At 41.7% G+C, this 27,556-nt stretch overlaps 1 protein-coding gene across 2 annotated transcripts; it reads left to right on the top strand.

Moving 5' to 3' along the window:
* BCAP29 (B cell receptor associated protein 29) lies at positions 1-22,968 on the top strand. 2 transcript variants are annotated; one of them, XM_083399915.1, is made up of 8 exons: positions 1-605; positions 1,120-1,227; positions 4,704-4,804; positions 6,096-6,246; positions 8,927-9,059; positions 12,372-12,468; positions 19,938-20,038; positions 21,413-22,968. In XM_083399915.1, exons 1-8 carry the CDS (start codon positions 16-18, stop codon positions 21,449-21,451), a joined length of 1,320 nt encoding a protein of 439 aa, XP_083256041.1. In that variant the 5' UTR covers positions 1-15; the 3' UTR covers positions 21,452-22,968. The 2 variants fall into 2 exon arrangements, with proteins under 2 accessions (XP_083256041.1, XP_083256042.1); XM_083399916.1 differs by having other exon boundaries at positions 1-104; positions 21,413-22,474.
* Positions 22,969-27,556: the final 4,588 nt, after the last annotated feature.

Here is a 27,556-nt window from a genome sequence, read left to right as displayed (position 1 = left end):
TGTTAGCTGGGGATCATGGGAGTTGTAGTCCCAAAACATCTGGAGGGCCGATTTGGGGGTGCCTGTTTTAAACCGTGCCTCCCTTGCACGAAGAAAACTAGCAGGTCAGGGAATGAGAGAGTAAGCTTCTACCATCTCCCTGGGCGTGTTGCTTTTCTCCTGGCAAGGGAGGCCTGCTCGCTTTTCGCCGTGTTCTCCACACGCCACACCGAGCGGGGTCCGCCTCGGTCCCCTCACACACAGCCCGCCTTCCCTGCCGGGTTCGGGCCTCCTCTCGAGCGAAAGCGCCGCCGGGGCTTCGAGCGTCGGCTTCGAGGCCTCCCATTCGCTGCCAGGCCCGTGCTCCCCGCCCTCTCCCCACCCGGCTGTTGGGGCTCCGCCGCTCGGCCCGCCCGGCCTCCTGCAGCCGCGGCTCCCTTTCCCCTCCCTTCGCCCCGCAGTTTCCGCCGCCGCCTTCGACGACTCGCGTGTGGCGGCCCTGAAAGAGCTCGCGGAGCTGCGGGTCGAGGCCGCAGGACCCCGGAGGACGCCTCGCCCCCTTCGGGTGATGAAGGCAGGAGGGAAAAGGCCGCAGCAGCAGCAGCAGCGCCTCTTTGGAAAGCGAGGTAAAAGAGAGGGAAGTTAACCCGGGGTCGGTCCTTTCCCCCCCCCTCCCCACAACGGCTTCCCCTCAGAATTGGGGAATTTTGAAGCGTGAAAGGGCCATGAGTATTGTTTTCCCCCGGGGTGGGGAAGGGGCGTGTTGTACCCCGGCGTCGGTGGGGAAGGGGCGCGCGTGCGTGTGAGAACGAAACCTCTTCCCGACACGTATCTGTGGCAGTTACGGCGTGACAGAATCGGATTCATCCCTTGTACTCCGGTCGACAAACTCGGGGGCGGCAATGGGGTCGCTTGAACGCGGACTGCAGGGCTTCCCCATATCCCATAGATCGCTCTCTTTGGGGAGAGGGGGCCGGGTCCCATTTTTATTTTATTTTATTTTATTTTTGCCCAATGTTGAACTGTCACGTCGGAAGCCCTTGTTTGTGTTGGGGGTCACATTAATCCGAAGCTCTTCAGCCTGCCTTGTCTGTTTTGAAACCATGGTGATCTCTAACCGGGGGTTTTCCGTCTCTGCAGATCCCTCACAGATAAGATGACTTTCCAGTGGACAGCTGTTGCAGCCTTTCTCTATGCCGAAATAGCAATATTACTCTTGCTCTGCCTCCCGATTATTTCTCCTCTGAGGTAAGGATATTGCCGCAGGGGAAATGACCCCCGTTTCATCAGAAAATAAATGGAAATGGAAAGTACAGATTGGATTGCAACATTGGCAGCAGGGTTTAGGACTGCCTTTTGCAAATTATTTTGTGCTATAAGCCTACGGGTTCCATTCTTCCGTATTTATAAGAGCGTTTAAAAAGCTGACTTGATACTTACGTTGTTTGCTCCAGGGGCCAATATGTATTCACAGGTTGCCCCCCCCCCCTTTTTCATCTTTGCGTAACAGACAAAATAGCTGAATCTCCCCAAAGCAATAAATAAAATAAGCTGAACTACTTCCAGTGAGATGAATGCCTGCTGGTGATAAGAAAATCAAAATGGCAACTTTAAAAACTCGTATTTATTATTTGTATGTATTACCTTTGTTAAATTTCGGCCCCCCCCTAATTTTTTATTTGTTTGTTTAATTTTTTTATTCTGCCTCTTTAAAGTCTGATTCAGCTCCCACAATAATCTTAACAAAAGCACATAATAGGCATTGAAAATTTGTAAGATTGGTAATGTTAATACCATTGTTTTGCTGATGATGCTCAGAGGAGCTTTTTACAAGTGTGGTCCTTGATCAGAATTAATATTGCATTGACAACAGTAATTGATAGTGGTCCATTGGCAGTGGTGATGTAGTAGAAACTTTGGTCATGGTAGCAGTGGTCTTCTTTGCATCACAGTAATTAGAATACAAATACTGTGCTGTTTGCTTGTATATATTTTCTGAAGAGAACCAATATAATAGTAACATCATAATATTATTTTTTTAATACCTCGCCCATCTGGCTGGGTTGCCCCAGCTGCTCTGGGTGGCTTCCAACACATAAAAATGTAATAAAACATCAAACATTAATAGTAACAATCTGATCCGATATAAAAGTAACAATAATTTTAAAATAAACAACTTATATCAAACAAAGCAACATTCAGCAATACATCAGAATCTAATAGTAAACAGTAAAATTAAACACCAATAAATGATAATTAAACAGTTCACAGTTATCAACCACAATAAAGAATTACCAGTCTACAGTCAATAAAAATAACATCAAATCACAATGCATAAAATACTACAAAACTGTGTAAAACAGGCATCCCCAAACTTGGCACTCCAGATGTTTGAGGCCTACAACTCACAATACCCTTAGCTAACAGGACCAGTTGTCAGGGATGTTGGGAATTGTAGTCCCAAAACATCTGGAGGGCCGAGTTTGGGGATGCCTGGTGTAAAAGGATCAAATTGTGAAACAAAGACACACAACTTTGGGCTGCCACAAATTCTTAGCACAGGCGGAACTTTCTTAACTCTGGTTGACAAGTTGCCAGCTGACCAAACACTATAATCATCTTAGATTCCCTAAGTAAGTTACATCATCAACATTAATAAAGGGTTGTGTATATGAAAACTCAGATAAAGCAAAGATAATTCACATGGAATTTTGACTATGCCTCATAGTCTAAAGCTGGATCAGAAGTGTTGAATGGGGCTTATTCCTAGGAGAAATTGCAACCTCAGATTTCTAAAGGGGTTTTCAAAACTCAGCAGCTGCTCTTTTTGCCACCAGTAACCTAAGACTGGGACGCGGGTGGCGCTGTGGGTTAAACCACAGAGCCTAGGACTTGCCAATCAGAAGGTCGGCGGTTCGAATCCTCACGACAGAGTGAACTCCCGTTGCTCGGTCCCTGCTCCTGCCAACCTAGCAGTTCGAAAGCACATCAAAGTACAAGTAGATTAAGGCAAACGGTGGGAAGGCAAACGGCGTTTCCGTGTGCTGCTCTGGTTTGCCAGAAGCGGCTTAGTCATGCTGGCCACATGACCCGGAAGCTGTACGCCGGCTCCCTCAGCCAATAAAGCGAGATGAGTGCTGCAACCCCAGAGTCATCCGCGACTGGACCTAATGGTCAGGGGTCCCTTTACCTTTACCTTATCCTAAGACTTAGGAAGGAACACTGATTGGGATTTGAATATCAGTATTATTTATTTATATCATTAGCATTTATCAGTCGCTTTATACAAAAGAAAAGTGTCAAAGCAACTTGACGGGATAAATAAAACAAATAAAAGCAATTTTTTAAAAGCCAAGAAAAGAGGCATTACATGCATCCTAACCTAATCAGACTATCTATAAAATGTTGGTATGTTCACAGCAGTGGTCATCAACCTTCATTCTTAACTGCTTGTTGCTGATTAAGAGACCTTTGTCCTTTTCCGGGGACTGTAGGTTCAGAGCTGCTTTTCCTGCTAGTCATCCAGAGTTAGGCAATATAAAGCCTGCTTCTCAGATTCTTTAGTATAATTTTAGCTTTGTTTAAAAAACAGTTTTTGCTAAAAGTGACTAGATGCAATAAAGGACAAGGGCACTGTACCTATATCAATGCCACCAGTTGAAGGTTTGATTATGCATGTTTCTGTGATAGTTTTACTAACAAGATAATTGAAGGTGTGGTTTAAATACACACATCAAGGGATTTTCGTCTTCAGAATAAGGCTTTAAGAGGATCTGAAAGCAGCAAATTAGTCTCATTAAACCTGGATGCTAAAGATACCTAGTCTTATCTCATTAGAAGCAAGCAGCCTTGGCAGGTCTAGACTCTGAATTCCATAAGTTATACCTGTTACCATCATTGTAGCTGTAATGTGATGAACAAAGCGATTTTCTCTCTGTCAGTTCTTGGAGATAAAGGAACCTTCTCAGGGCTTGGGCCCAGTAATACTGTCTGTACTATATTGCAGAATTTTTGTGTACTGTATACTTGCAACTACAGAGAAATTGCATTTTCATTTCAGTACGATTGCATATTGTGTGCAATTAACTTCCACAATTTCAGCCTTATGCAGTTGAAAGCTGGCCAGCTGAAATCCCACAAATTAATTACACAGAAGGCAGACATCTTAAAACGCCTTTGCACTGGGCTTTCTCAGCACGGAAAGAACATTTAAGCTTTCTTTCTTGCTTACCGGGTTCTGTAATGCTCTCATGAAATCCTGGACAGTCCTGCAAGATCTTGTATGAATACCCCAGAATCTCTGTGAGAGCATCCCAGAACCTGGTAAGCAAGGCAGAGAGATTATGTTGATGACGTTTTATTAACTTTTTATACCACCCTTCATCCAACAATCACAGGGCAGTTTACAATATAAAATACATGCCACAATAACAAACAAAAACAACATCCCACCTCCCGTTTAAAAGTTCTCTGTCTTTCTTGGATGGTGAGGATGGTCATGTGGGGGCGGTTCCAAGGGGGTGGTTTGAGTATACAGTACATATTTTTGCATATATGTGCCCCCCCAAGCATAACCCCCATGCAAGATGCCATTGTACTGTACTTTAATTTTAAAAGGTGCTGAAAAATTATTCAGTGGATTATAGTGTGCACTTTAAAAATGCTTACATAGTAGTCTTTTTACAAATGAAGCTTCTTTGAAACACTGCATTTTTGTTTTACAGATGGGAGAAGGTTTTTATGATCTCTGTGTGGAGCAGAATTAAAAACTATTGGAACAAGGGGTTCCTTACAATTATAGTTCTGTTGATTGTTTTATTTCTGGGTGAGTTGGAAATCTCTCTTGTTTGTATTAGTATTCATATGCGTATAAGTGAACCATGTTTGTATTAGTATTCATATGCATGTAAGTGAACCATGTTTGTATTCGTATTCATATGCATGTAAGTGTAAGGACGCGGGTGGCGCTGTGGGTAAAACCTCAGCGCCTAGGACTTGTTGATCGTATGGTCGGCGGTTCGAATACCTGTGGCGGGGTGCGCTCCCGTTGCTCGGTCCCAGCGCCTGCCAACCTAGCAGTTCAAAAGCACCCTCGGGTGCAAGTAGATAAATAGGGACCGCTTACTAGCGGGAAGGTAAACGACGTTTCCGTGTGCGGCTCTGGCTCACCAGAGTAGCTTCGTCACGCTGGCCACGTGACCCGGAAGTGTCTGCGGACAGCGCTGGCCCCCGGCCTCTAGAGTGAGATGAGCGCACAACCCTAGAGTCTGTCAAGACTGGCCCGTATGGGCAGGGGTACCTTTACCTTTAAGTGAACCAACAAAGTTAATGTGTTTGAGGGATTATTATATTTACTGTGAGTTATCTTTGCTGTGAAGAGTTTGAGAAACCAAACAAAAGAGTTAGTGTTACACTTTTTGAACCTGAGGCTGTAACAAGCCATGTTCTGCTAGCATATTAGCAGATAACAAAACAGAATTCAGATTTGGTATGGGAGACCCAGTGAACACTTGTGGCAGGAAGTGGTTTTGAAGTAATCAGTAGGTGGCGCTATTTCTCTTTGGACTAATGCTTGAACTAAAAGGAAAACAGTTGTGCAGTGAGGTTTCTGGGAATTTTACTGAGCTCTGTCATCAATGACTTTGTTTTTTTGGAGGAAGGGAAATAGCATTGCATTTTTAAGCTACTGCTAAATAAGGAATTGAATGTGTTCCCTGATGATTACAAAGTTAGCTATATCTTGTAGCTTGTGGTTTTTAAGTGCTATATATTAAACATCTGTTAAGAAAAGCCATCCTTTTAAACTATAAGGAACATTACTATTTTATAAAATTGCTTAATCATAAAGCTTGCTGTAGGTTATAGATTATTTCCGTGGTCATGACTTGTTAAACAGTCAAAGTCTTTGCTCTGTGCCCACAGAAAGTACAAATCTACTGCCAGAGGGATTCCCACTGCCAGTAGCCAGAACAGGGCAGCTATACTAATAAAAGTTAAAGAAGTTTTATCAGGGGGGGAAAGCAAAAGCTTTTTGATGCAGAAGCATTATGTACAATAATTGATAAAAGAAGGCAACGGAAAACAAATGCAAGTAACTCTGTCTTTTTTACTCGTAGATGCTGTAAGAGAGGTGAGGAAATACTCAAATGTTAACTTAAGTGACAAAACTGCACATACAAGTGCCAATGCATTGGATCACATTCAAATGAAACTTTTTCGGTCACAACGAAATCTTTATATCTCAGGATTCTCTCTGTTTCTTTGGCTGTAAGTATAGTTATGTACTACTTACTACTTAGTAATTCTGTTTTGTGCCTCTTGTAAGAAACTTGGTCCAAAATGGGGAAAAAAGCATGACTCAAACCCCAAGTTTGTAATAATAATAATAATATGCAAGTTGGGTGAGCGAAAATGGAGGGTAATGGTAATTTATGCATGTTTGAGAGAGACAGATTTACTAATGGAAGTAAATAATTAAAAAGGATATATTAAAGTGAATATGGGGAAATGGATATGACTCCCCCAAATGCTGTATTCTGAATTAATACAGTCCTCTCACTGAATTGTACTACAGTGGTACCTCGGGTTACATACGCTTCAGGTTACATACACTTCAGGTTACAGACTCCACTAACCCAGAAATATTACCTCGGGTTAAGAACTTTGCTTCAGGATGAGAACAGAAATTGTGCGGCGGCAGTGCAGCGGCAGCAGGAGGCCTCATTAGCTAAAATGGTGCTTCAGGTTAAGAACAGTTTCAGGTTAAGAACGGACCTCCGGAACGAATTAAGTACGTAACCAGAGGTACCACTGTATTTCAGAAGACAGATGGTAGTATCGGTTGTTTCAAAACACTGCCTCTTGCATCATAATTTTTCTGCAGATGAAAGGCTTGCTAATAAGGTTCTCATATGTACCTCCCATGGTACTGTGATCCTGTTTGTTTGAATAGGATTGTATTCTAAAATCCTATTCTGAAGCTGGATGACTCTAGGATTTAACACAACAGATATTCTGATAGAATACCCCAAATGCACAGGTAGAACATTAGCAAAGCAGCCAAAATCGGTTAGAGTCTCGAGTTGGACATGGGCAGTATAGAAGTTTAGGGCTGCCTTATGTCCTGGACAAGGGGTCTGCAAGGTTTATCTTGCCTGGGCCAGATAGGTCCCATGGAGATCCCTCTGTGGGCCGGATTGCACGCGTGCCCACAATTTTCTGCGCATGCACAGACACAATTTTTGGTGCCACAGAAGTGAGTTCGGGGGCAGCTCTTTGTCCGGTCAAACGACCTCTGCAGGCCGCTTCTGGCCCATGGCCCTTAGGTTGCTGACCCCTGCCCTGGACATTACCGGGATTTCAAAGGATGTGATGCCTGGGGGGATTTCCGGAAGGTTTGTCCTGGATCTTTGGCAAGTTAACTGAGGAATCAACACTATATTGTATGTCGCAAGCATGGGAAACCCATAGGTTGAATGTGGGCCACAGGCAGATTTTATCTGGCCTCCAGTTCTTGCAGTCATAACCTGATGGTTCAGTAGGGAGGAGAAAGGGCTTTGCCTTTGTGCAATTGCAGCTTGTTCCTCTGCAAGTAGATCAAAGCAATGTCTCTGCAGACTTGCATTCCTCACAAGTATAGGAAAAGTAGTACAGAAAATTTCATGCAATTTTCAGGCTGCAATTGCATTTTAAATAGCTATAAAACAGGGCTTGGAGTTCAGCAGTACATTGACCTTATTTGCACTCTTCTGGGATTACTTTTGAGATTCTACCTCGCACACAGTCAGGCCCAAGAAAGGTTGTTGGAGAACTTTGTTTTTTTTTCAAACTTCACTTTTTAAGCGTGTGAGGGAAGTAAAAGGTGAAACTCTAGTGGAACTAGTAAGAATTAAACGTATGCCTTTATTGTAATGAAAAAATAGCTTTTTTTGCATGTGATTTTGTGTGGGTGGAATAGTTACTGATAGTTTTTCTCTGGGGTAAGGTGGCACTGCTCCTGAAAAAGGTTCCTCACTCATTCTGTACTTCTGCAGTCTATGGACATGATGTTGTCATTTCTGGGCTGTTCTGGCATTTCCTTGTTTGCTTCTCCTTTCTCCACATACTAAGTTCATTCTGTTGGCATAACTGGCGTATCTCTTTCCCCATGCACAATGTGAGTACGTATAGGATTTCTATGCTCTCTGATTTAACTGCAACTAGTGAAACTGAAACTACCTTTACTGCTGCGGAGTTCAGACAATAAACCAGGGGAAAGAGTGGTTGTTAATGAGATGTATTTTTAACATTATCAGAATTCTTTTATTTTCTGAATAGCGGTGGCTATGTGGGACGCGGGTGGCGCTGTGGGTAAAACCTCAGCGCCTAGGACGTGCCGATCGTCAGGTCGGCGGTTCGAATCCCCGCGGCCGGGTGCGCTCCCGTTGCTCGGTCCCAGCGCCTGCCAACCTAGCAGTTCAAAAGCACCCCCGGGTGCAAGTAGATAAATAGGGACCGCTTACCAGCGGGAAGGTGAACGGCGTTTCCGTGTGCTGCGCTGGCTCACCAGATGCAGCTTGTCACGCTGGCCACGTGACCTGGAAGTGTCTTCGGACAGCGCTGGCCCCCGGCCTCTTAAGCGAGATGGGCGCGCAACCCCAGAGTCAGACACGACTGGCCCGTACGGGCAGGGGTACCTTTACCTTTTTATGTGGCAATAACTGGGGCTCACATTTAGTGTTTAGATAAAATGACTTCAAAGCACCTGGCCAATCTAGGTCCTGGTTCATCTGCAAGTTGTAATAGCATCTTAAAAAATAAAGCAGTTCATGTTTCACATAACAGAGCATCTTTTCTCAGCATTTAAAGTAAAAAGTTATTGAAGACTTAAAAAAAAATTTATAACACGACTTATACATTGATATTGTATTCTTTTCTAATGGGTTCATGGCTTTTCTGGTTTCCACAGTGTACTGAGACGTACCATTTCCCTTATCACTTCATTGGCAAAAAAGATGGGAGACCAGAAAGCTCTAGAAATGGAAGTAGAAAATATCAACAAAATTGCCAAGAAGTGCTTGGAAGAGAATGAAAAACTTCAAGTATGTTTCATAGTTGAATGGGTTGTGTCTTGTTTTTAAGTGCATTTTACCGCTTTGACCTGGTTCGCATGCTGCTCTAAGCTAAGCGTGAATACGTGAGTATGAGGGTTCCTGGAGAGGAGAAAGGGACTGCGTTGATCCGTCTGTAGTGCTGCTGATGTGAGCTAAGCCATGGTTTGGCTTAGCATGTCACCTGACTGCAGGTTGTGGTTTGTCCCACTTCAGGCAAGCCACTTCAGGTAAACCAATGACAGCTCGTAGTTTGGCCATCTTATTAAGCAAGTGTGTGTGTGTGTGTGTGTGTGTGTGTGTGTGTGTGTGTGTGTTTTAAAGAAAGTCATGCTAGCCTTGTGAATTAGACCTGGGTACTATCCAGCCCCCCCCCCCCCATGGCAATAACAATTTGTCTTAGAGCCATAAAGCAAAGATTTTGCAGTATTGAGGTGATATTGTTTAATCATTCGTCACCTTTCTGTATAGATACTGAAAGGCTTGTTTGGAATTTTTGTAATATATTTTGCACAGTAATTTACAAGACCCTCAGACCTCATGGATTTTTTTTAGAGAGCTCACACTAAAATCCATTAACAATTTTGACACAAAACATTAGTCATACCTTCATATCTCTATCACTTTTCAAGCAATATAAAAGTGGAACAAAGTTTTTTTAGTTCCCTCAGCAGCTCAGAATCTGTTTGGCGCTGCTTCCTCATAGGCCTAGTCTAGAGGAACATGATGCTAGAATACACGGAGTCATTTCTGGTGAGGGACTCCAGTTCTGTGCTTGTTTTCTTTGTACAGAGATTTCTTAATACAGGGAATCATTTAAAAATATCTGACCTTCAGAATTTGATCAACTCATTCCCCCCACTCCCTCCTCAGTCTCTCTCATATTCTGAGGTGGTCACGTTCATCTGCTGCATGTGTAAACCAAGAGTGATTCTACACTAGGTGTTTGTTGTGGAATTGCTTTGTTTGCTTGCTGTTTATGGGTCATCTGCATGTTGTTCCCATCAAAATCATCCTCCAGTGTTTCCTTTATGCTTCTTCTGTCTTTTTCAACCTGCACAAAATCAATTTGGGGGAGGGGAGAGCACAACGGTAGCTTAATCTCTGCAAAGACTCTCCTCCCTGGAAGAGAGGGGAGTGGTTGTGGGCGGGAGCCCGAGCCCTGCCTCTTGCAGGGGGGCGTGAGCCCCCTGCCTCTTCCGCCCACCTGGCTGGTGCCCACGCCCCCCCACGGCAGGCACCCAATCAGGTGCCTCCGAGGGGGCGTTTACAGCAGCCTTTTGCTGTGGCACCAGCCCCTCCTCTGCCTCATTCACCTTCGTCGTCTCATCGCGATAATAGATTGTCTTAGCATTAGTTTTGAGATGTGCTGGGTTAAGATTAGGGTTAGTGTGATTAAGTGAGTTGTCCCACCCTTAAGTCCCACCAGTAGTGTGGATGGATGGACACACACACACACACAGTTCTATACCCTTCTGAAGTATAGAAAGTCAGTTGTAATTCTTCATCTAGTTTACAGTGGAATTACGACGAGTGGGTGCCATTAGGAACTGCTAATCTGGAAGCACCCCAAGCCTTAATTTCACATGGGTAAAGACACATGGTCACTGTCATTGCTATAATTGTGTTTCATTTTGGTAGCACAGAAAATATTAAACAGATGGCAGGCATAGTGTTACATACTTGGGCTGTGAGCCTGTTCGCCTCATCCTACACATGATGATCTGTGTTCATACACACAGATTAAACATGGAGATAGAAACTTTGATGGTCAGTTGTTTAGAATGGAGGGAGGAAAAAAGGCTCCGGATTCAGATTCCCATCACCATAAAATGTAGCACAGTCTCATTCCATCAAGCAAGACTATACGTGGGAAACACAAATGCAACCACCCAGAGTGGCTGGGGAAACGCAGCCAGATGGGTGGGGTATGAATAATAAAGTTATGATGATTATTGTTGTGTGTGCAGTATCCAGTTTTGCAGGAGAAACACATTTATGAAATGCATATGAATCCTCATGGCTTTTTACAGCATACGTAGAATAATAATAATAATAATAATAATAATAATAATAATAATAATAATAATAAAAAATTTTATTTATATCCCGCCCTCCCCAGCCGAAGCCAGGCTCAGGGCGGCTAACAACAATAAAACAGTACAAAAGTACAGCACAACAACACTCTAAAATCATTCATTATAAAATTAATTAATTCAAGCCACTGGCAACCATTGGGCCAGAGCTCTGCGAAGATAACCGAGGGAGGGAGTCAGGCTGTGCCCAGGTCAAAGGCCTGGTGGAACAGTTCTGTCTTGCAGGCCCTGCGGAAAGATGTCAAGTCCCGCAGGGCCCTGGTCTCTTGTGACAGAGTGTTCCACCAGATCGGAGCCACGGCCGAAAAAGCCCTGGCTCTAGTTGAGGCCAGCCTAACTTCTCTGTGGCCTGGGACCTTCAGGATGTTTTTATTTGAAGACCGTAAGTTTCTCTGTGGGGCATACCAGGAGAATGGTCCAGGGGTGAGATCCAACATAGTTAAAATGAATGTCCGGTCATGCATTAGGGCATATCCTTCCTCTTCACTCCCTATCCACATCCAAAACTTGCACTGGAAGGTTGGAGGACCTTCCAGTTTAGATTGGGGGGAATGAGGGGGGTGGAGAAGCCAAAAGTCCTATTACTCAAGCAGCTAAACATCTTTGCACGTTGTCCAGATTCCCTGCTTGAAAGAGCTCTTAATTGAAAGTTACAGTGGCAATTAAATGGAGGCTCAAAAAGGCAAGGCCAAAAAGAGATGAATGTGTCAAATATAGTTAAAGTGTCAAATTGAACAAAATGAAGAAGACGCCAAACCTTTTGACTTACTAATTATAAAGATTTTAACATATCATATCTGTAACTGTAAGTTAGTAATTAATGCTTTTTTCCTTCTTCTTTTTTGTTAAGGCATATGTAAATATATTATTCTAGAAATTGGGTTGGTCTCTAATATTTTGAATTGATAGGAAGTCCATAGCAGCAAAGGCCTTTATTCGGGATCAGGTAAAGGTTAATACAGAAGCATTCATAGCGCTAGGGAAAATCAAATGAGAACCTTTGTTTATAAAACGATGGGTCTAGGTGAGCAGAAAGTGTGTTATATGCAAATTACTGTGTTTCTTCCAAACCACCATTGAAGGGGAAAAAGCAAAATGTAGGCTCTGCTTTTTATTGCACCTGTTTCGCTTTTTGTTATTGTTACAATTACTCTGAAACAGTAATTGTAATCAGGAAAAGTAACTAATATTTTTTTCCTTTTACCAGTCAATGAAAGCTAAATGTGACAAGGGAGAAGTGTCCGATGAAGAGCTACAGGAAGAAGTGAAAAAGCTGAAAGACGAATTAAAGAAAACTTCACACGGTACTTTTTTGCCATTTCACACTGCTTTATCTTGTGGTTTTCTGTGTTGAAAGCCCCCAAAAGAGGGTTTTGACCATAAAATATTGTATAAAAGGTACTTTGTCGGTAAAGTGCTGGGTGATGGCCCAGATTTGTGCCATGCAAGGGCAGAAGAAAACCAATAACAGAAAAATCAAAGACATAAAGATTGGGCCTGAGGTCAGGTCTTTGTGCTAGTATGAAGAAATTACTTTTAAAATGTGCAACATAAGAAACTGTCTGAAGTTATGAACTGAAAGTAACATTTCTTTAAGAGGAACAGAAGAGACCCAAAATTGTTCTCCTCCTCTCATAACAAGACCCCCCTCACTTATTGTTTGCTTCTGTGTTTGACTTGGGCTGTCTTGATGAAACAACACTGAGATAAGGCAGATTTTTTCCTGGCCGTGTGTGTTAGTTCTGGATCTTGCAAGATCTGTTACCCTTCTGTATATTTACTAGGCTGAAATGAAGGTCTTGTATAGCATTGCTCCTGACCTTGTGAAGCCCAGACAACTAAAATGTACTTCTTTGACTGTGTGCAGAACATTGCATAACCATTATGTATTTTAAAGCAAACTTACAAATGCATCCATTTCAAAATCCTAGCTGGAACAACTCTCTATCCTAGTTTATACTGACTTTAGTGAACACTTTCGAACCCACTGAGAATTTTTGCCAGTTAGGATGAGTGCTTCCAAATATTTAATTGTGAGGTTTATTAGAAATAAGAACACATAAGAACATATGTATTCTGGCTTTCATTCAGGAAGCTCAAAATGGTTTTATTTTAATACTACCAGCCCTGCAAGTTATAAATACATAGTGAATCTCTCAGCTGAATACAGATTATTGTATCCAGATTTTTGAGACTTTTACAATAATGCTGCCATCACATTTTTATTCTATGCAGAAAGAATTTCCAAGTGAAACTAATGCTACAATTCCATCCATAGCATTCTGAAAGTGCCCAAAAACACTATCGAAATTCAGTGGACCCATGGCCAAGAATCTCAGTTAAACAAAGCATTTTCTTTGTGAGAAATTGTGCATCTTCTGTGGATTTTATATCCAGAACTTGTGCTTTAAACATTAAAGTCTTAGAAGTAAAACGGTTTATTGATTGTGCAGAGAGGAGTGCAATATAGTTTAAAATGCATAAGAATTCCATTAGAATTAAAGGGAGGTAACCCATCTTTAAAATTATAATCCATAAAACCCATGGAGCCACCCACAGTCTCCTTAACTGCAGCAGCACACCATTGAGAGCATCCAGCAAAAGCTCAGGCAAACAGATCAGTCTTTATCTGGCCCTGTAATGATAAAAGCATCAATACCAAGTGTACTTCTAGGGGGAAGGCATTCCAAATTCAGGGTGCCACCATGAATCACCTCTTAGTGTAGTATTCCAAAAGGTGTGACAACAACCACAGCTTCCCCTGAAACTTAGGAAATATGATACAGGGAGAAGAATTGCTTCAGATATTAGGTCCCAAGTTGTTAAAGGTAGTTATTGTCAGTACCCCGAATTCAGCCTTGAAATATATGGGTAGCCAATGCAGATCTTTCAGAATCAGCGTGAAAGTGATTCTAGCTACCTGCTCTGGTCAGCGTTCTGGCAGCCATGTTCTGTACTAAATGTGGCTTCTGAGTCATTTTCAAGGAGAATTAGAGCTGGGTGTCACCAGCGCACCATTGGCACATTTCTTCCAATCCCCTGACGGCATCCCACAGTAGCTTTTTATAGACGTTGATCATGGGGGACAAGATGGAACCTTATGGGACCCGAAACTACAACTGCCTTAGAGGCTCCACAGGCCACCCAATGCTAATTTCTGAAATCTGTCCTGTAGGTAGAAATGGAACCACTGTATCACTTCACCCTCAGCTTCTAACCCGTAGAGCCAATCCAGTAAGATACCATGGTTGATGGTAACAAAAGCCACTGAGGAAGATCAAGGAAAATCGATAGGGATATCTTCCCTCTGTCCCAACGAAAAGTGCCTGTCAGGGTGACCAAGGTCATCTCAGGGCTAGAAGTGAGCCTAACCCGGATTGAAATAGGTATAGTTATTTCACTTCTTCTAAGGGCGCCTGGAGCTGTCTGCCTGCCACCCTCTTAAGCATCTTACCCAAGAAGGGGGTGTTAAAAAGAGCCAAAAACAGATTAAAACTTGCATCTACTTTCTAAACATATGACTAAAGGTAAAAGTACCCCTGCCCATCAGGGCCAGTCGTGACCGACTCTAGGGTTGCGGGCTCATCTCGCTCAAGAGGCCGGGAGCCGGCGCTGTCTGAAGACACTTCCGGGTCACGTGGCCAGCGTGACTAAGCTGCATCTGGCGAGCCAGCACCAGCGCCGCACACGGAAACGCCATTTACCTTCCCGCTAGAAAGCGGTCCCTATTTATCTACTTGCACTTAGGGGTGCTTTCGAACTACTAGGTAGGCAGGAGCTGGGACCGAACGACGGGAGCTCACCCTGCCGCGGGGATTCGAACCGCCGACCTTTCGATCGGCAGGTCCTAGGCTCTGTGGTTTAACCCACAGCGCCACCCGCGTCCCTCCAAACATATGACTAGACTTGTATAAATAAATAAACAAACAAACAAAATGCAGGTGGCAAAAAGGGTACGGTGAAGTCTCCTGTCTCATATAAATTGGCAGGGAGTTCCAAAGTGCAGGTGCTGCCACTAAAAGATCAAGTTATTACAAATGCATAGCAGGTATTATGTGGCACTTGTAACACTGCCAGCTCCTCCAGTCAAGGTGGTCAGACGATGTTGTCCCTCCCTGATATACACGCAAAGTTAATTACTAGATAATCATGTAAGCATGAGAGTTGTTATGATTAGGAACTCAATCTGCACTTTAGACAATTCTGAATTCAGACACCTTTGGCAAGTCACCTTTCTCTCAGTCCATCTTCCCTATCTGCAATATGGGAATAATGTTGGCCCATTGGGATTTTGTAAAGGTTGCTGAGGTGTGCATTTAAGCCCCTGAAATATGTGATAAAAATGCTTAATAGCAGCAGTATTGATGCCTGTGTTCATTTATAAATATTTCCAACGCACAATGGTATACCTGTTTAATTATGAGTTTTAATTACATGCCTCTATGTATCGGGTGTTCTCAAAAAAAGATGACATTTCAAATGAGGAGGAAAAAGTAACGTTTACACAATGTTTGCTGGCTCTTATAAACAGACATAGCTTGTATACAAAATAAATGTAATAACATTGTTCTCCTTGATGAACTCTTTGCTATAGAGTTTTTCTCTGCTCATTCAGACAGCTATGCAGCAAGTTAACCTATAATGTTGCAACAACAAAGTCATTTTTATGATCAAAATTGAAAGTAGCTTTGTAAAATTCGACACTAGAACTGACACAAGAGAGGGAAAATATTGATGTTCCTGAATGTGTTCAGTTTTTTAACTGACATTTTCCTAAAGAACCAATGGCAGGCAGTTGTCTTATTTGAAGTTTAAAAACGGGCTCTTAAATTCAGATTTAAAGGATTGAATTATGTTCTGCTGGCACAACAAGACTTTTATCTTCTCTCTGCCCCAATCCCTCCAACTTCTCTCCAAATGTGCACCTAACCATTTCCAGCTGATTTTGAGAGTACACAGGAGGTTGCACAGCTTCAGCATCAGAGATGGCCCAAATAATTTAAAGTCATTTTATAAAAGTTGACAAACTTGCTTTATGAACAGGGGGCATAGAAAGGTTACATATGGACTGCGGTTTGTTCTTTCTCACTGGGCCAATGAGGGAGAATCATTTAAAACTTGTGTTCCAGACTTCTCCAGTAGCTCTAAATCACCTAGGAGGTGTCCCATATATAGTAGCAGGTATAATAATAATAATAATAAGAAGAAGAAGAAGAAGAAGAAGAAGAAGAAGAAGAAGAAGAAGAATATGTTGCCCATCTGACTGGGTTAGCCCAGCCACTCTGGGCGGCTTCCAACAAATTAAAACACAATACGACATCAAACATTAGCTTCACCAAACAGGTGTCATCTAAAAGTCAGATATTTATTTCCTTTACTTATGAGGGAAGGGAGTTGCACTACCGAGAAGGCCCTCTGCCTGGTTCACTGTAACCTCATTTCTCTCAGTGAGGGAACTTTTCAGAAGGCCCTTGGAGCTAGATCTCAGTGTCCGGGCTGAATGATGGGTATCAAGCCCTATTCTCAAAATGACTGGGAATTAACCTAAAGCTACTCATAAGGCTTCTGTTTGTCATATAAACATGCCATGGGAACATATAACCATATCTTGCATTTTACTGAGCTTGCAACCATGAACATCTCTCAGCAGGCAATAAATCCATGAAAGAGGATGGACAGAAATTGAAAAAGCATGTGCCTCAGGGAAGGGCAAGTGTCAGATAGGGAACTTGTTAAAGCTCAGGGTGGAAAGAGTGTGGTTGGGGTGAGTAGAAACTGGCAGAAGACAGGAGAACAGCATGGGCTGGAGGTTGGAACGCTCCTGGGGAGAAAGAGGGGGGCAAGCAGAAGACAGCTTGGGGAGAGGAGATTTTCCCGCAGTCTATTGATGGCCCATTTAGTGCATAGGGAATTTATTAACTAAAGCCTGGGCTGTGGGCCTCTGGTTTCTCTGTAGCGTGTTAGGTTATACATTCTTTCATGAATGTGTATTATATGTAAACCCAGCACTACATGTAAAATGCAAAATCATTCACTCTTTATATATAAGCAAAATTTTGTATCAGATACTGTGTTCTGGCATCCTAGTGTCTTAATAGTTAGTGTCTTAATAGTCTTACAGTAGTTGGCAACTAAACTGCCAACATTGCCTCTGCATCAGACAGCTGAAACATTTTTCCCCCATTCCTTTTATGCCAAAGGAGCTTGGGGCGATGTACAAAATATATACAATAAAAAGGTACAGTAGCCAACATACTTGAAAATATTTATAAAATTCAGAACCACTAAAACAACAGCAAAACCATCTGTTGCTATTCAGTATTGAAATAATCTAGCCTCTATTTGTAAAATGCCAGAGTAAAAAAACCTACCAACTGACATCTGATCATAATAAAGCAAGCAACACAAACATAGCCCAGGAGAAGGGGCTTCCAGAATTGGAAGGCCTTGTTGTGCATCCCTGTATGTTGAATCCTTGGGGGTTAGGGCATAAGCAGAGCCCCCTGCTCATTTTAATGCTTGTCTTGGCTTATTTTATAGAAGTCGATTCTGTAGATATATAAGCCCTGTAATATATACACTTTAGAAGCCTTGAACCAGCCCCAGTAGCACACAGATGGCCATTGCAGTGCTTCTCAGATTGTTGTTATGTGTTCCTATCTGACTGAGCAGCTTCATTCTGCAACTTCCAGGCAGTCTTCAAGGGCAGCCCCAGATACAACGCATTACAGTTACCCAAATGTAAGATTGCTAGAGCTTGGGTTACTGATTCCAGACTATCCCAGTCCAGAAATGGCCCATAGCTGGTGAACCAACATTAGCAAGCAGTAGGCACTCCTAGTTTGAGTTTGAAAATAAGTTTTTCCTGTACCCGGGTAAAATCCTTAGACATTCGGCTGGGCTATTTGTACAGCTCACATGCATTTGTAACGCATGTTTGTCTTTTGAACTATATTGGCAAATGCTTATTATAGGGCATATGTGGTAATAAGCACTCTGTTACAGGTAGCAAAAATATTTCACCTTCAAGGGACCTACAACTCGCTGCTGACTTTAGGGTGCAGTGTTCCAGGCACTGCTGAACAACTTCCTTTTGTTTCGACTGAAGCTTAATACAAGTTCTACTGAAGTGCATCTATTTTACTCTGCTAAATGTGGCTTGGGACAAATAACCTTTTCATAGCATGTAAAAAGCTGTTCAAATACTCCACTCAGATGCATTAAAATGAAAACCCAGCCTTCTGGCAACTTCAGAGCAATTCTACCCCATTTCAGTGAGTAGGTCCACAGAAGGTTGCTTCCTATTTCTAAGGACACTGAGAACAGAAAAATCTTAACTGAAATAGTGTCATTATGTTGTCCATGGTATATTTGAAGAGAACGGAACGCCAGTATTAAATTTGTTGTATTTCTGTGTGTTTAACCATTTTGTGCACTTAAACACTATTTTATGTTACGTTTCATTGGAATATTAGGATATAGGGTGAAGTGAGCCTAGCATGATGCCATGGGCTGGCTGGATGCTGGTGGGGGGAGACACCAACTGGGGAACCCCCAAGGGGCACCCTAGGGGAAGAAGGCTCAGAGCCAGGGAAATGGTGGTGGGACAATGAGGAGTAGTTAGAGGGAGCAGACTGGGAGGTGTTGGAAGCTGTAGAGGTAACAGGGTGAAGCGGAGATTGGAGTGGAATGGGGCCAGGAGACAGACGGGCAGGCTGCTGAAGAAGCTAGGGAATCTGAACTGCTCACAATCTGGTATCATTGGAAAACAGCCCTTGGAAAAAAATATTCCATGCAATTTTATATAGGCATTGTAGTGCTTACCTGCCCACCCACATCCCACGAACTCCCCCAGAATGTCATCTTACAGCTCTAAGTCTAGACTGAGGAAGGTTTTTCGTATGCTGGACCTTGACATTCTTCTGCTAAGAAGACCTCACCCATCCAGTCACAAGTGTATTTTTGTCAAAACATAGCAACAATGCAATAAATGTTTTTCTGTGCTCACCTTCAACTATCTCCAGATATCTTGGTTATGATTAAAGACAGAATTGTTTTTAGTTACAACTAGAGCACCTTGCCAGTCCTTCATAAAACACTCAGTAATTAGTTACTGTTGGATCAAGTTACCGAAAAATGGAATTTGCAATCTAATATAATGGCAACTTCTTTAACATGAATAAATGCTATAGAGCCAATTACTTTTATTATTTTTTTAACCCTCAATTGCTTCTAAGATTTACACCACCCTGTGATATATTCTAAAAATAGGAGGATAATGTTCTTAATAGTACTTTTTATAATGTATTATAAAATAGGAAGGCTTTGATGTATTAAATCATATATAGCAGTCTTGCACCACCAAAACCATACTATTATAACAGAATTTGCAGCAATGCTTCACTATCTCATCTGTTCCCTACGCCGCTTTCCTTTCAGTACCTGAAGCTCCTTTTTCCTTCCATCAGCACACAGATCTCTAGACATGACTTTTTCTCTTCCAAGCTGACCTTTTACATTTTTCACACAAACTTCAGCATTCTGCTGTATCCCCCTTATGCAGTTAGTATGTGTTGAACATGAGTTGTGTAAAAGCAGCTCACCCATTGGCAAGGATTTCCTGGCATGCGGCAGTTATTTGTTATCCTGTTATATAGCATTGTAATCTTAAAAAAAAACAAAACAACAAAAACCAGTTATCATTTAATGCTCAAGTATTTTGTCCTAATGCTGTTATTCATGTGTTGAATAATACTACTCCTGTGTTGTGCAGCTCTCAGCAAGGCCAAAGATGACTTTTCTACAACTCAGAAGCGGTGTGAAGGCCTTAGAAAAGAATATGACCAACTTACTAAAGAATACAACAGAATGCAGGTAAGGTGGTAGAAGCAGTTGATTTGCTCGAGCAAGACTTCCTGGAATTAGACTAGCCGTGTTGTGTGTGTTGGATCCAAAAGAAAATTTATCAGACAACAATCTTTAATTCTGTGTACGTCTGGACAATGTTCTTTCAGAATAATGAGAATACTTAACTCTTAAGTTTTCCCAGAACAGTTGTTGAACTGGAACCTACTTTGTTTTAAAACAAACGTGGATTATTTCATCAATAATATTGTATGTTCCTTGAATAGTAGCACTGAGGAAGAGGAAGAAACTCAAAAAGGGGGTTTCCCCTTCTTTAACAAGATTCTGAATTTGGTTCACATGTCACAGTAAACCATAAACCATCATGGTTTTTGCAATACACAAGTATGTCACCCCTGCTTTTCACTCACATGGGGAGGAAACAAGCAACAGTATGCCTAAACCATTTCTTTATTTTGTTAATTTATAATTTGCCTTTCACATGTGTCTCAAGACAGTTTAGAAACATACCATGAAAACTGCTGAAAATAGTTTTGAAAGTCAACTAGAGATAGGTTTAAACCTCAAGATCATGGTTTGCTTCACTCCCAGCAAGCCATGATCTTTGCCAAGGTTTGCTCTCAGGTTACTAATCATGCTTTGATCCCTGGTTCCAACATAATGTTAAACCTGGGATTGTGTTTTGTTTCTTCTGCCCGCTAGCTGGGAGGAACAAAACAGCCCAGATAGGAATATTCACAATAAACAACTTAGAGTTGAGCAAAACCCTCAATTGTAGCTATTAGGGTACTTTTTACAAGGCTAATTGCACTGGCGGAGAGGCAGTTTTGTGACACCTTTATGCTGACAATGCTCCTTCATACTGCAATAAGACTTGAAAAAGCCTTCTATTGGAGCCAGTAGAAGGCTTCTTTGAAGCTTAATTGTTGAGGAGACAATTTTCAGAGAGGATGGTCACAGCTGGAGAGCTTAGCCTCCCCTTCTTCACTGCAATCCCGCTCCCCTGACACACTTAGGCTTGAATTAAATATTTTATTGGCTACAGTAGAGAGCTTTTCCTATACCAAGCCATTGTTTGGAGTTTATATCTTCCTCAAGATTGCAGCCGTTTTCAAACCTTTTTTTAAGGTGGGGAGATGGAGAGGGGGACTGTGCATATGTGAGAGGTTGCACTGGTGTGTGTGTGTGTGTGTGTGTGTGTGTGTGTGTGTGTGTTTGCAGTGGAGGATGAGTGGTGCCCACAACAGTTTCTTAGGTTTCCAAACATGCCAAGGATTGGCAGCCCATAGTACACATTAACTCTGTGGTCATCCTGATGCACAAGTTACCCTGTATAAAGATAGCTTCACTCCTTTTCTCACATGTGTCTCCTTACCTTTACAGTGTTCTTCAGGTGGAAAACATGATAAGAAAGGCCAGTAAATGCAGCACAAGGACATCATTAATACACGTGCATCAACATGAATCGTCTCTTGTTCCTGTCTTTACTCTCCTAAGCTTTGTAAAAACAAGGTCTATTTTCTTTAAAGGGAAATGCTCTGCGTTCGTAGCTGAAACGCTAGGTTGCCAAACATATTTTATTTTGCAATGGAAATAGTGGCTAGGATCCAAAGACCTACTTTACTTGTGTCAAAGGCGCAGTGGAAGTTTTGCTTTGATTTTTGTTCTTGTCCTTATTTGAATGGCAGATTCCCATGGCATGTCACACAAACTCCATTAAGCTGCAAAAGAGATTTGCCATGTCTCGTGGAGGGCTGGTGTTCAAGAAATACAAGTCCATACCTCCTTTGAGCACACAGCTTTATTTGTGTGGTTATTTGGATGCAGACCAGTAAGTGGTGTGCTGTCAGTATACTGTGAAGAATCTTTTTAAGCCTATAAGGAAAATGTAAAGCAGTTTAAAATGGAAATTTCCATTAACCACTGTTCAGCTTCTATCCACTGTTTTACACTGAAACTGAAAAAGGTAGGAGATTGTACAACCGCCAGCTATAGTAATGTAGAAGAAGCTTTTTAAACTACATCAAACCATGATGCTAGAAGAATAAGCATAGTGAAACATGCTACATCCAGATAACTTGACAAACAGTAAAAAGCATTAAAATAAATTTTAAAGGACTTCACATTTAATTGCATAGTTATTTATAGTTGAGAGTTTCTTCTTTCCCCATCTTTAGATTTTTACTATAGTATACTTTATCTACTTCATGTATTCAAGAATTTGAATATGTTGTATTTTCTTTCTGCAGTGGGCGATACCCCTGAAAAACACATATATGTAACTTACAAAACTGGCTTTTTATGGTGATTAGTTATTTGTGACATGTTTTCTTTCTTAAAACCTTCATTATCTGCAACTGAAAGGTTTTATTTTTATTTTTTTACATTGGTTCCAGTATGCTGCTTGGATGTTGATTTGTTAATAAAAGAGATTGTTTAAGCTTGGTTTATCTTCCTACGTGTCTTAACTTGGAATTCATAAACAACAAACTGCTGTGTTTACTTTGCTCCATAAGAATTTATTTGGTCAAAACTAGCCCAAATAAATACTATAGTGTACACTGTAAGGGAGGAATTGGTATTTTTAATTTTAAAAAAATCAAAGATTTAGAATGGTGCTTCTGTATATTAATACCAAAAAGTGCAATGAGTATGCAGAGTTTCATGTTTATATGTATCTGAGCTTGTTGGGGAGAATGTTGTTTGTGTAAGTAAATTTTGTGTTTTGGGTTTCTCTAGTTTCTTCAGCATATGAGAGAAAATTGAAATCTGTTGCATTTGAGTCTGCTGATTCTCTCTTGAAACCTGCGCCCAAATGTTTGCTGTTCCAATGCCATTATGATGCACTCCAATAAGCTGATCTTGCAAATTCTGGGGACTGTACTGAACACCATTTTTTTATTGCAAAACTTAGTAAAGGCACTGCCAAGTTATGACAATACGTTTGTTGAGTTCTTGCATTAAAGATCTTGCCTACTCCATGACCTGTAGTGGTAATATAGTGCTGTGACAATATATATTTTCTGTGACAGCTGCTAGTCTGAAGGATGAGGATACAACCTGAGGATCTAGTTAGCTATGACCCCCCTCACAATGAAATTTGCCTACCACTGTGTTTTTATGTGCAATACTTGAAATCTCAACCAGTGGAAAGTGCATTTGTTTGGGATTTTATGGAACTTCCATTTGCTCTAGCTTTTGTCGTTTCCCCACCAATTCCCGTGCTACCCTTTGAAGTAATATGGAGCAACACAATCCCACTGTGTCTTGCACACCTGAAATCAGGGGAGCAGGGGATTATCTACAAGGTCTTGTCCATGGGTGCAAACATCAATGAGTGGAGGCCAAGCAAAATGATATGATGAGACAAGATGGTCCCAGACAAGAAGAGTGACCACAAACGCAAGATACTAGTTTATCCAAATACTTTGCTTTTAGCGGTTTTATTGTATGCACAATGGCACAGACTCCAATTAAGTTAGCTGCAGCTGCACAAGTAATTCCAATAAATATAAAGGAAAATGGCTTATAAAAAGTTCCTGGTCAATTGTTTTGCACATATATATATTAGTTGCTCTCCCATTCATCTGTCGCAAAGGGATTGGTTTCTTTAAAAGTCAGTTTTCTCCTTCCAGTAGTTATATCACATGAATACAGTGGTTAAAAAACCTCTCAGGAATTCTACAAAAATGTGCAAACTGAGATGGATGTACACCAGATGGATAGTTTACATATATGTGGCTATGGAGTTGTTTCTTTGACTCAGCAGGAGTTCTTAAAACTTTACACCCAGTTCTTTTCTATTCACAGTTTACTTTTATTTTTAAATAAAAGCATTTCTATTCACCGTTGAAAAACAAACCTTTTATCTTTTTCTGGTTTCCTTCATTTCTGGCCCTTTTCTCTTAGGGAAGGGAGACCTCTGTTCCTCATCTCCTGAACCTCTGCCTCAGCCCCAAGGCTGCAGCATGCCTAGGGGACAGAGCAGATGAGGAGGCACTGGGTGGACTGTGCAACTGAGGACCACTGGTGGTCCTCAGTCTACCGTTTGAGAAATGCTGTCCCATCTCCTGAAAAAGATACTATTCTGATCTTAGCTGCAGGTGATATAAAAGTTGGCTGTGGTGATAAATAGGTAGCTTTCCTATCCATGTGAAGGACACAAATGTGCTAGTAAACATCATGGTTGATCACATATTTGAAACAAACAAAAAAACAGCACCACAGACAATATACCTTCTGTAGGTGAACAGGGAGGAAAAAACTGAAAAAGTCATAATGGAAAAACAGACTATTAGAAGAAGAGAGAAGAGAATGACAAGCTTAAGTTTATGACAATTCGCTCTATTTTTATTGAATACAGTAAGAAGAACCTGCTATTTAAAAAAAGACAGAAAGTTTTACATAAGTTGTGAATTGAAGCAATGAGTAAATTTTCTCATTATAAATGAATTGTAGGATCTAATTTAGAATCAAATTCTTACATATTTGTACACATGGAAGTATGTTGATATCTTTGTCTACGTATAATCAGTTTATGTATGATCTGCACCAGTATGCAGCTGACACCTGACCCTATTTCTCCATGTCAACCAAATTAATATCAACAAAAACAAAAAAGAGGGAGGGAGAATAATACAAAGTCCTCTTTCACAGGTTTATTTATTGTCCCACACAGAGAAAGGTGAACCCTCCCAACTCTCACCTGGGAGCTTCCCTTTCTTCTTCCACCTTCCCACCCTGGGAGATCTTCCTTGTCTCTCACACAGGGTTCTTTATCAACTAACCAACACCTGCATGTTAACTCTTGAGTAGAGGACCATTCAAAATACAAAAGTCTGAAGCAGAACAGAAACAAAAACGCCAGAAGGAAGAAACAAGAGGAAAAGGCAAGAGAGCGAAGAAGTAAGAACATTAAAGGAAATCGTAAAGGAATTAAAAGGAAAATAAATATTAAAAATGAGTAAAAAGGACTTCCCACTATCTGCCAGCTATATCTACAAGGATTCTTCCAAATAGATGTTAAATCCAGAGTAAACTCCAGCTGCTAGGCGATGTTTTTTCCAGGCTTCAAGTCCGGGCATTTCAACTTCATTCATTTTTCCTTCCAAACAGAAAGTCCAAAAGTGGTTATCCGGTTATTATAAACATGAACAACAGTCCAGTATTAATAAACACGCTCTGTTCTTGGTGTTGTTGCACTCCTCTGGAAGAAGCATGTGTGTAGCAAGGGTTCTCCTGAATTCCACCTTGTCTCTAGAGACCCAAGAATCTCCAGCGACATAGAGTGCCTTTTCCTATCTGTAGCTGGTTTTTAGGCCACACCTGTTCCTAGACAGGGATAGTTTGGCCACAGTAATTCGTACTCTGATAACTTCCCATTATTGTAATGTTCTGCATGTATATATTTATTACAACAAAACTCAAATTCTGTTACTTGTTCTGTATTGGGACAGTTCCTATCTATATTTACATTTATCCACCTGGTTCAGGCAGCGGATTCGTTAATATACCATATAAGGAACAAATAAAGATGCAGAGGGTCCACTTATTTTCACTAATGGGGTCACTGCCAACTGAAAAGAAGCATCGACAACCCTGGGAAACTGCAAGAGATGGGGAAATATTATTTCCACAAACAATTTGTGCAGGGGACTTTGTGAGTACCTTTCAGCTAAGGATCTGTTAAGCAAAATGGCTCATCTTTGGGCTCCAACTTCCACACTAATTAAGAATACTAGTTCAAGCACATGGGAGAATTGTCAGATTTGGGCTTTGAGTCATAGTGGTAGCGTGGAGAGCCAAACTGGAAAGGCTACCATAACAGAAAATACACAGGAGTAGAAGTGGTGACTGTTTTGGGACCAAATGTTGGGTTGGGATTTTCCAGTTTCAAATGCCACAGTTCCAGTAACTACAAGCCTACCTTCTACAGTATTTCTGCAAAAATGCTAACTATAATCTGCAACTTACTTATATATTGCTAACACATAAAACTGCTGATTTGTACAACTGGTATCCAGTTTTTCCTTTAGCAAAAGTCTAAATAACTAATAGCTGTTATAGTTCCTGTTATCATATGCCTTGCATCAGGAAAAAGAGAAGGAAAAGTAGCCCGTACGCTTGAAGAAAAACATAAACAAACATGAGGACAAGGATCCATTAGCATACACAAAATATTGGTGTTTTGAAGGCAACAACCCCCTGATTCTCTCAGCATATTAATTAGGGTATGCATGCATCCCAGTTCCTTATTCTTTTCTATATACATTGGCAATTATTGGCACAAAGGCAGTAGGCTAGTGTTTCCTGGGTGAATCTGAAGATTTTGGGCTGTATGCTTGGCTAGGGTTTTTCATAGAGGAAACACATTCGCCGGTGCCAGTATATTATGTGAAGCACTTGAAAGCTTAATTTGGGGGTGCACCCTCAGTTCCTTGTTATATCCCCCCCTATATGCTGGCTATTACTGAATGGGGTAATATACTTGACCATGTCATGCACCCAAAGGAAGCATTGGGCCAGTTGTGATGCTAGGGTACCCCAAAACTACAATCTCCTCCTTGTTGCGTCCGTGATATGAGCTGGCCAAAAAGGTTTTTGTGGTGTGCCCCCTTCTCCTAGTTCTTTTCTCAATTCTACATGGTCACTAGGGGAGGTTGTTTGGCCAAAATGAAGTGGCGCAGGGATTTTCATAGAGGACTCCCTCCTAGACTTGTGGGTGTCTGATTTGCGGTGGCTCAAAACTTAAGGTGGGGTGCGCACCAGCTTCTTAGTGGCAAAGCAGATTTTGGATTTTGACTGAAGATCCTTATTGTGGACCTCAAAGGGGACATGGAGATAATATGGCACCACTAAGAGTATCTTGAGATATAAAGGCCAGGGCCTTTATAGAATTGACATTTAGGTTCCTGCTTAAAACTCCCCAATTCACTCACACTTTCTGTCAGGAGGTGATCCCAGGGGTGCCACATTGAATAAAATATGGGGCCTCAGGTAATCCACATGATGTGGCAAAATGTCCATCAATTTTGGGGCCCCTGATTCCCTCAATTGGGGGGGGGGGTAAAGGGACCTTGGCCGCTAGGAGTTGGTTCTTATGGATCCAGCTATCTCAATGTATTAATCCGACCTAGTGATCTGTGATGTGTTTTGTTCTTATTTTATGAACACACTTTTGTTGTTGATTTTACGCTGTTCACTGCCTTGATTTTTTTTAAACTTGGTGGCACAGCTTTTTTATTTTTTTAAATGAATGAATGAATGAATGAATATGGGCCAGCCCAGAGCTTAACTTTGGAAGGCATCAGGGGCAGAGAAAGTCATGTCCCTGAAACTGCTCCTTCAGCTCCGCTCCAAAGGTTCATGGGGTTGAGAATGGGAAACAGGTAACGGGAGGGAGGCAGGGAGGCGGCCAGCGAGGCAACCTGTCACATCGCCTCTGTTTGCCTGTAAATAAAGGCTAAGCGGCTGAGGCTGGGCTGGCTGTATAAATGCTGCGGGCGGGTCCCACGCCTTGGCCAAAGC

The sequence above is a fragment of the Podarcis tiliguerta genome (genome assembly GCF_965153285.1).
Source record: "Podarcis tiliguerta genome assembly, chromosome: 10".
Taxonomy (NCBI): Eukaryota; Metazoa; Chordata; class Lepidosauria; order Squamata; family Lacertidae; genus Podarcis; species Podarcis tiliguerta.
Note: the sequence above shows the minus strand (reverse complement) of the source record. Positions and strands in the feature narration are given on the sequence as shown.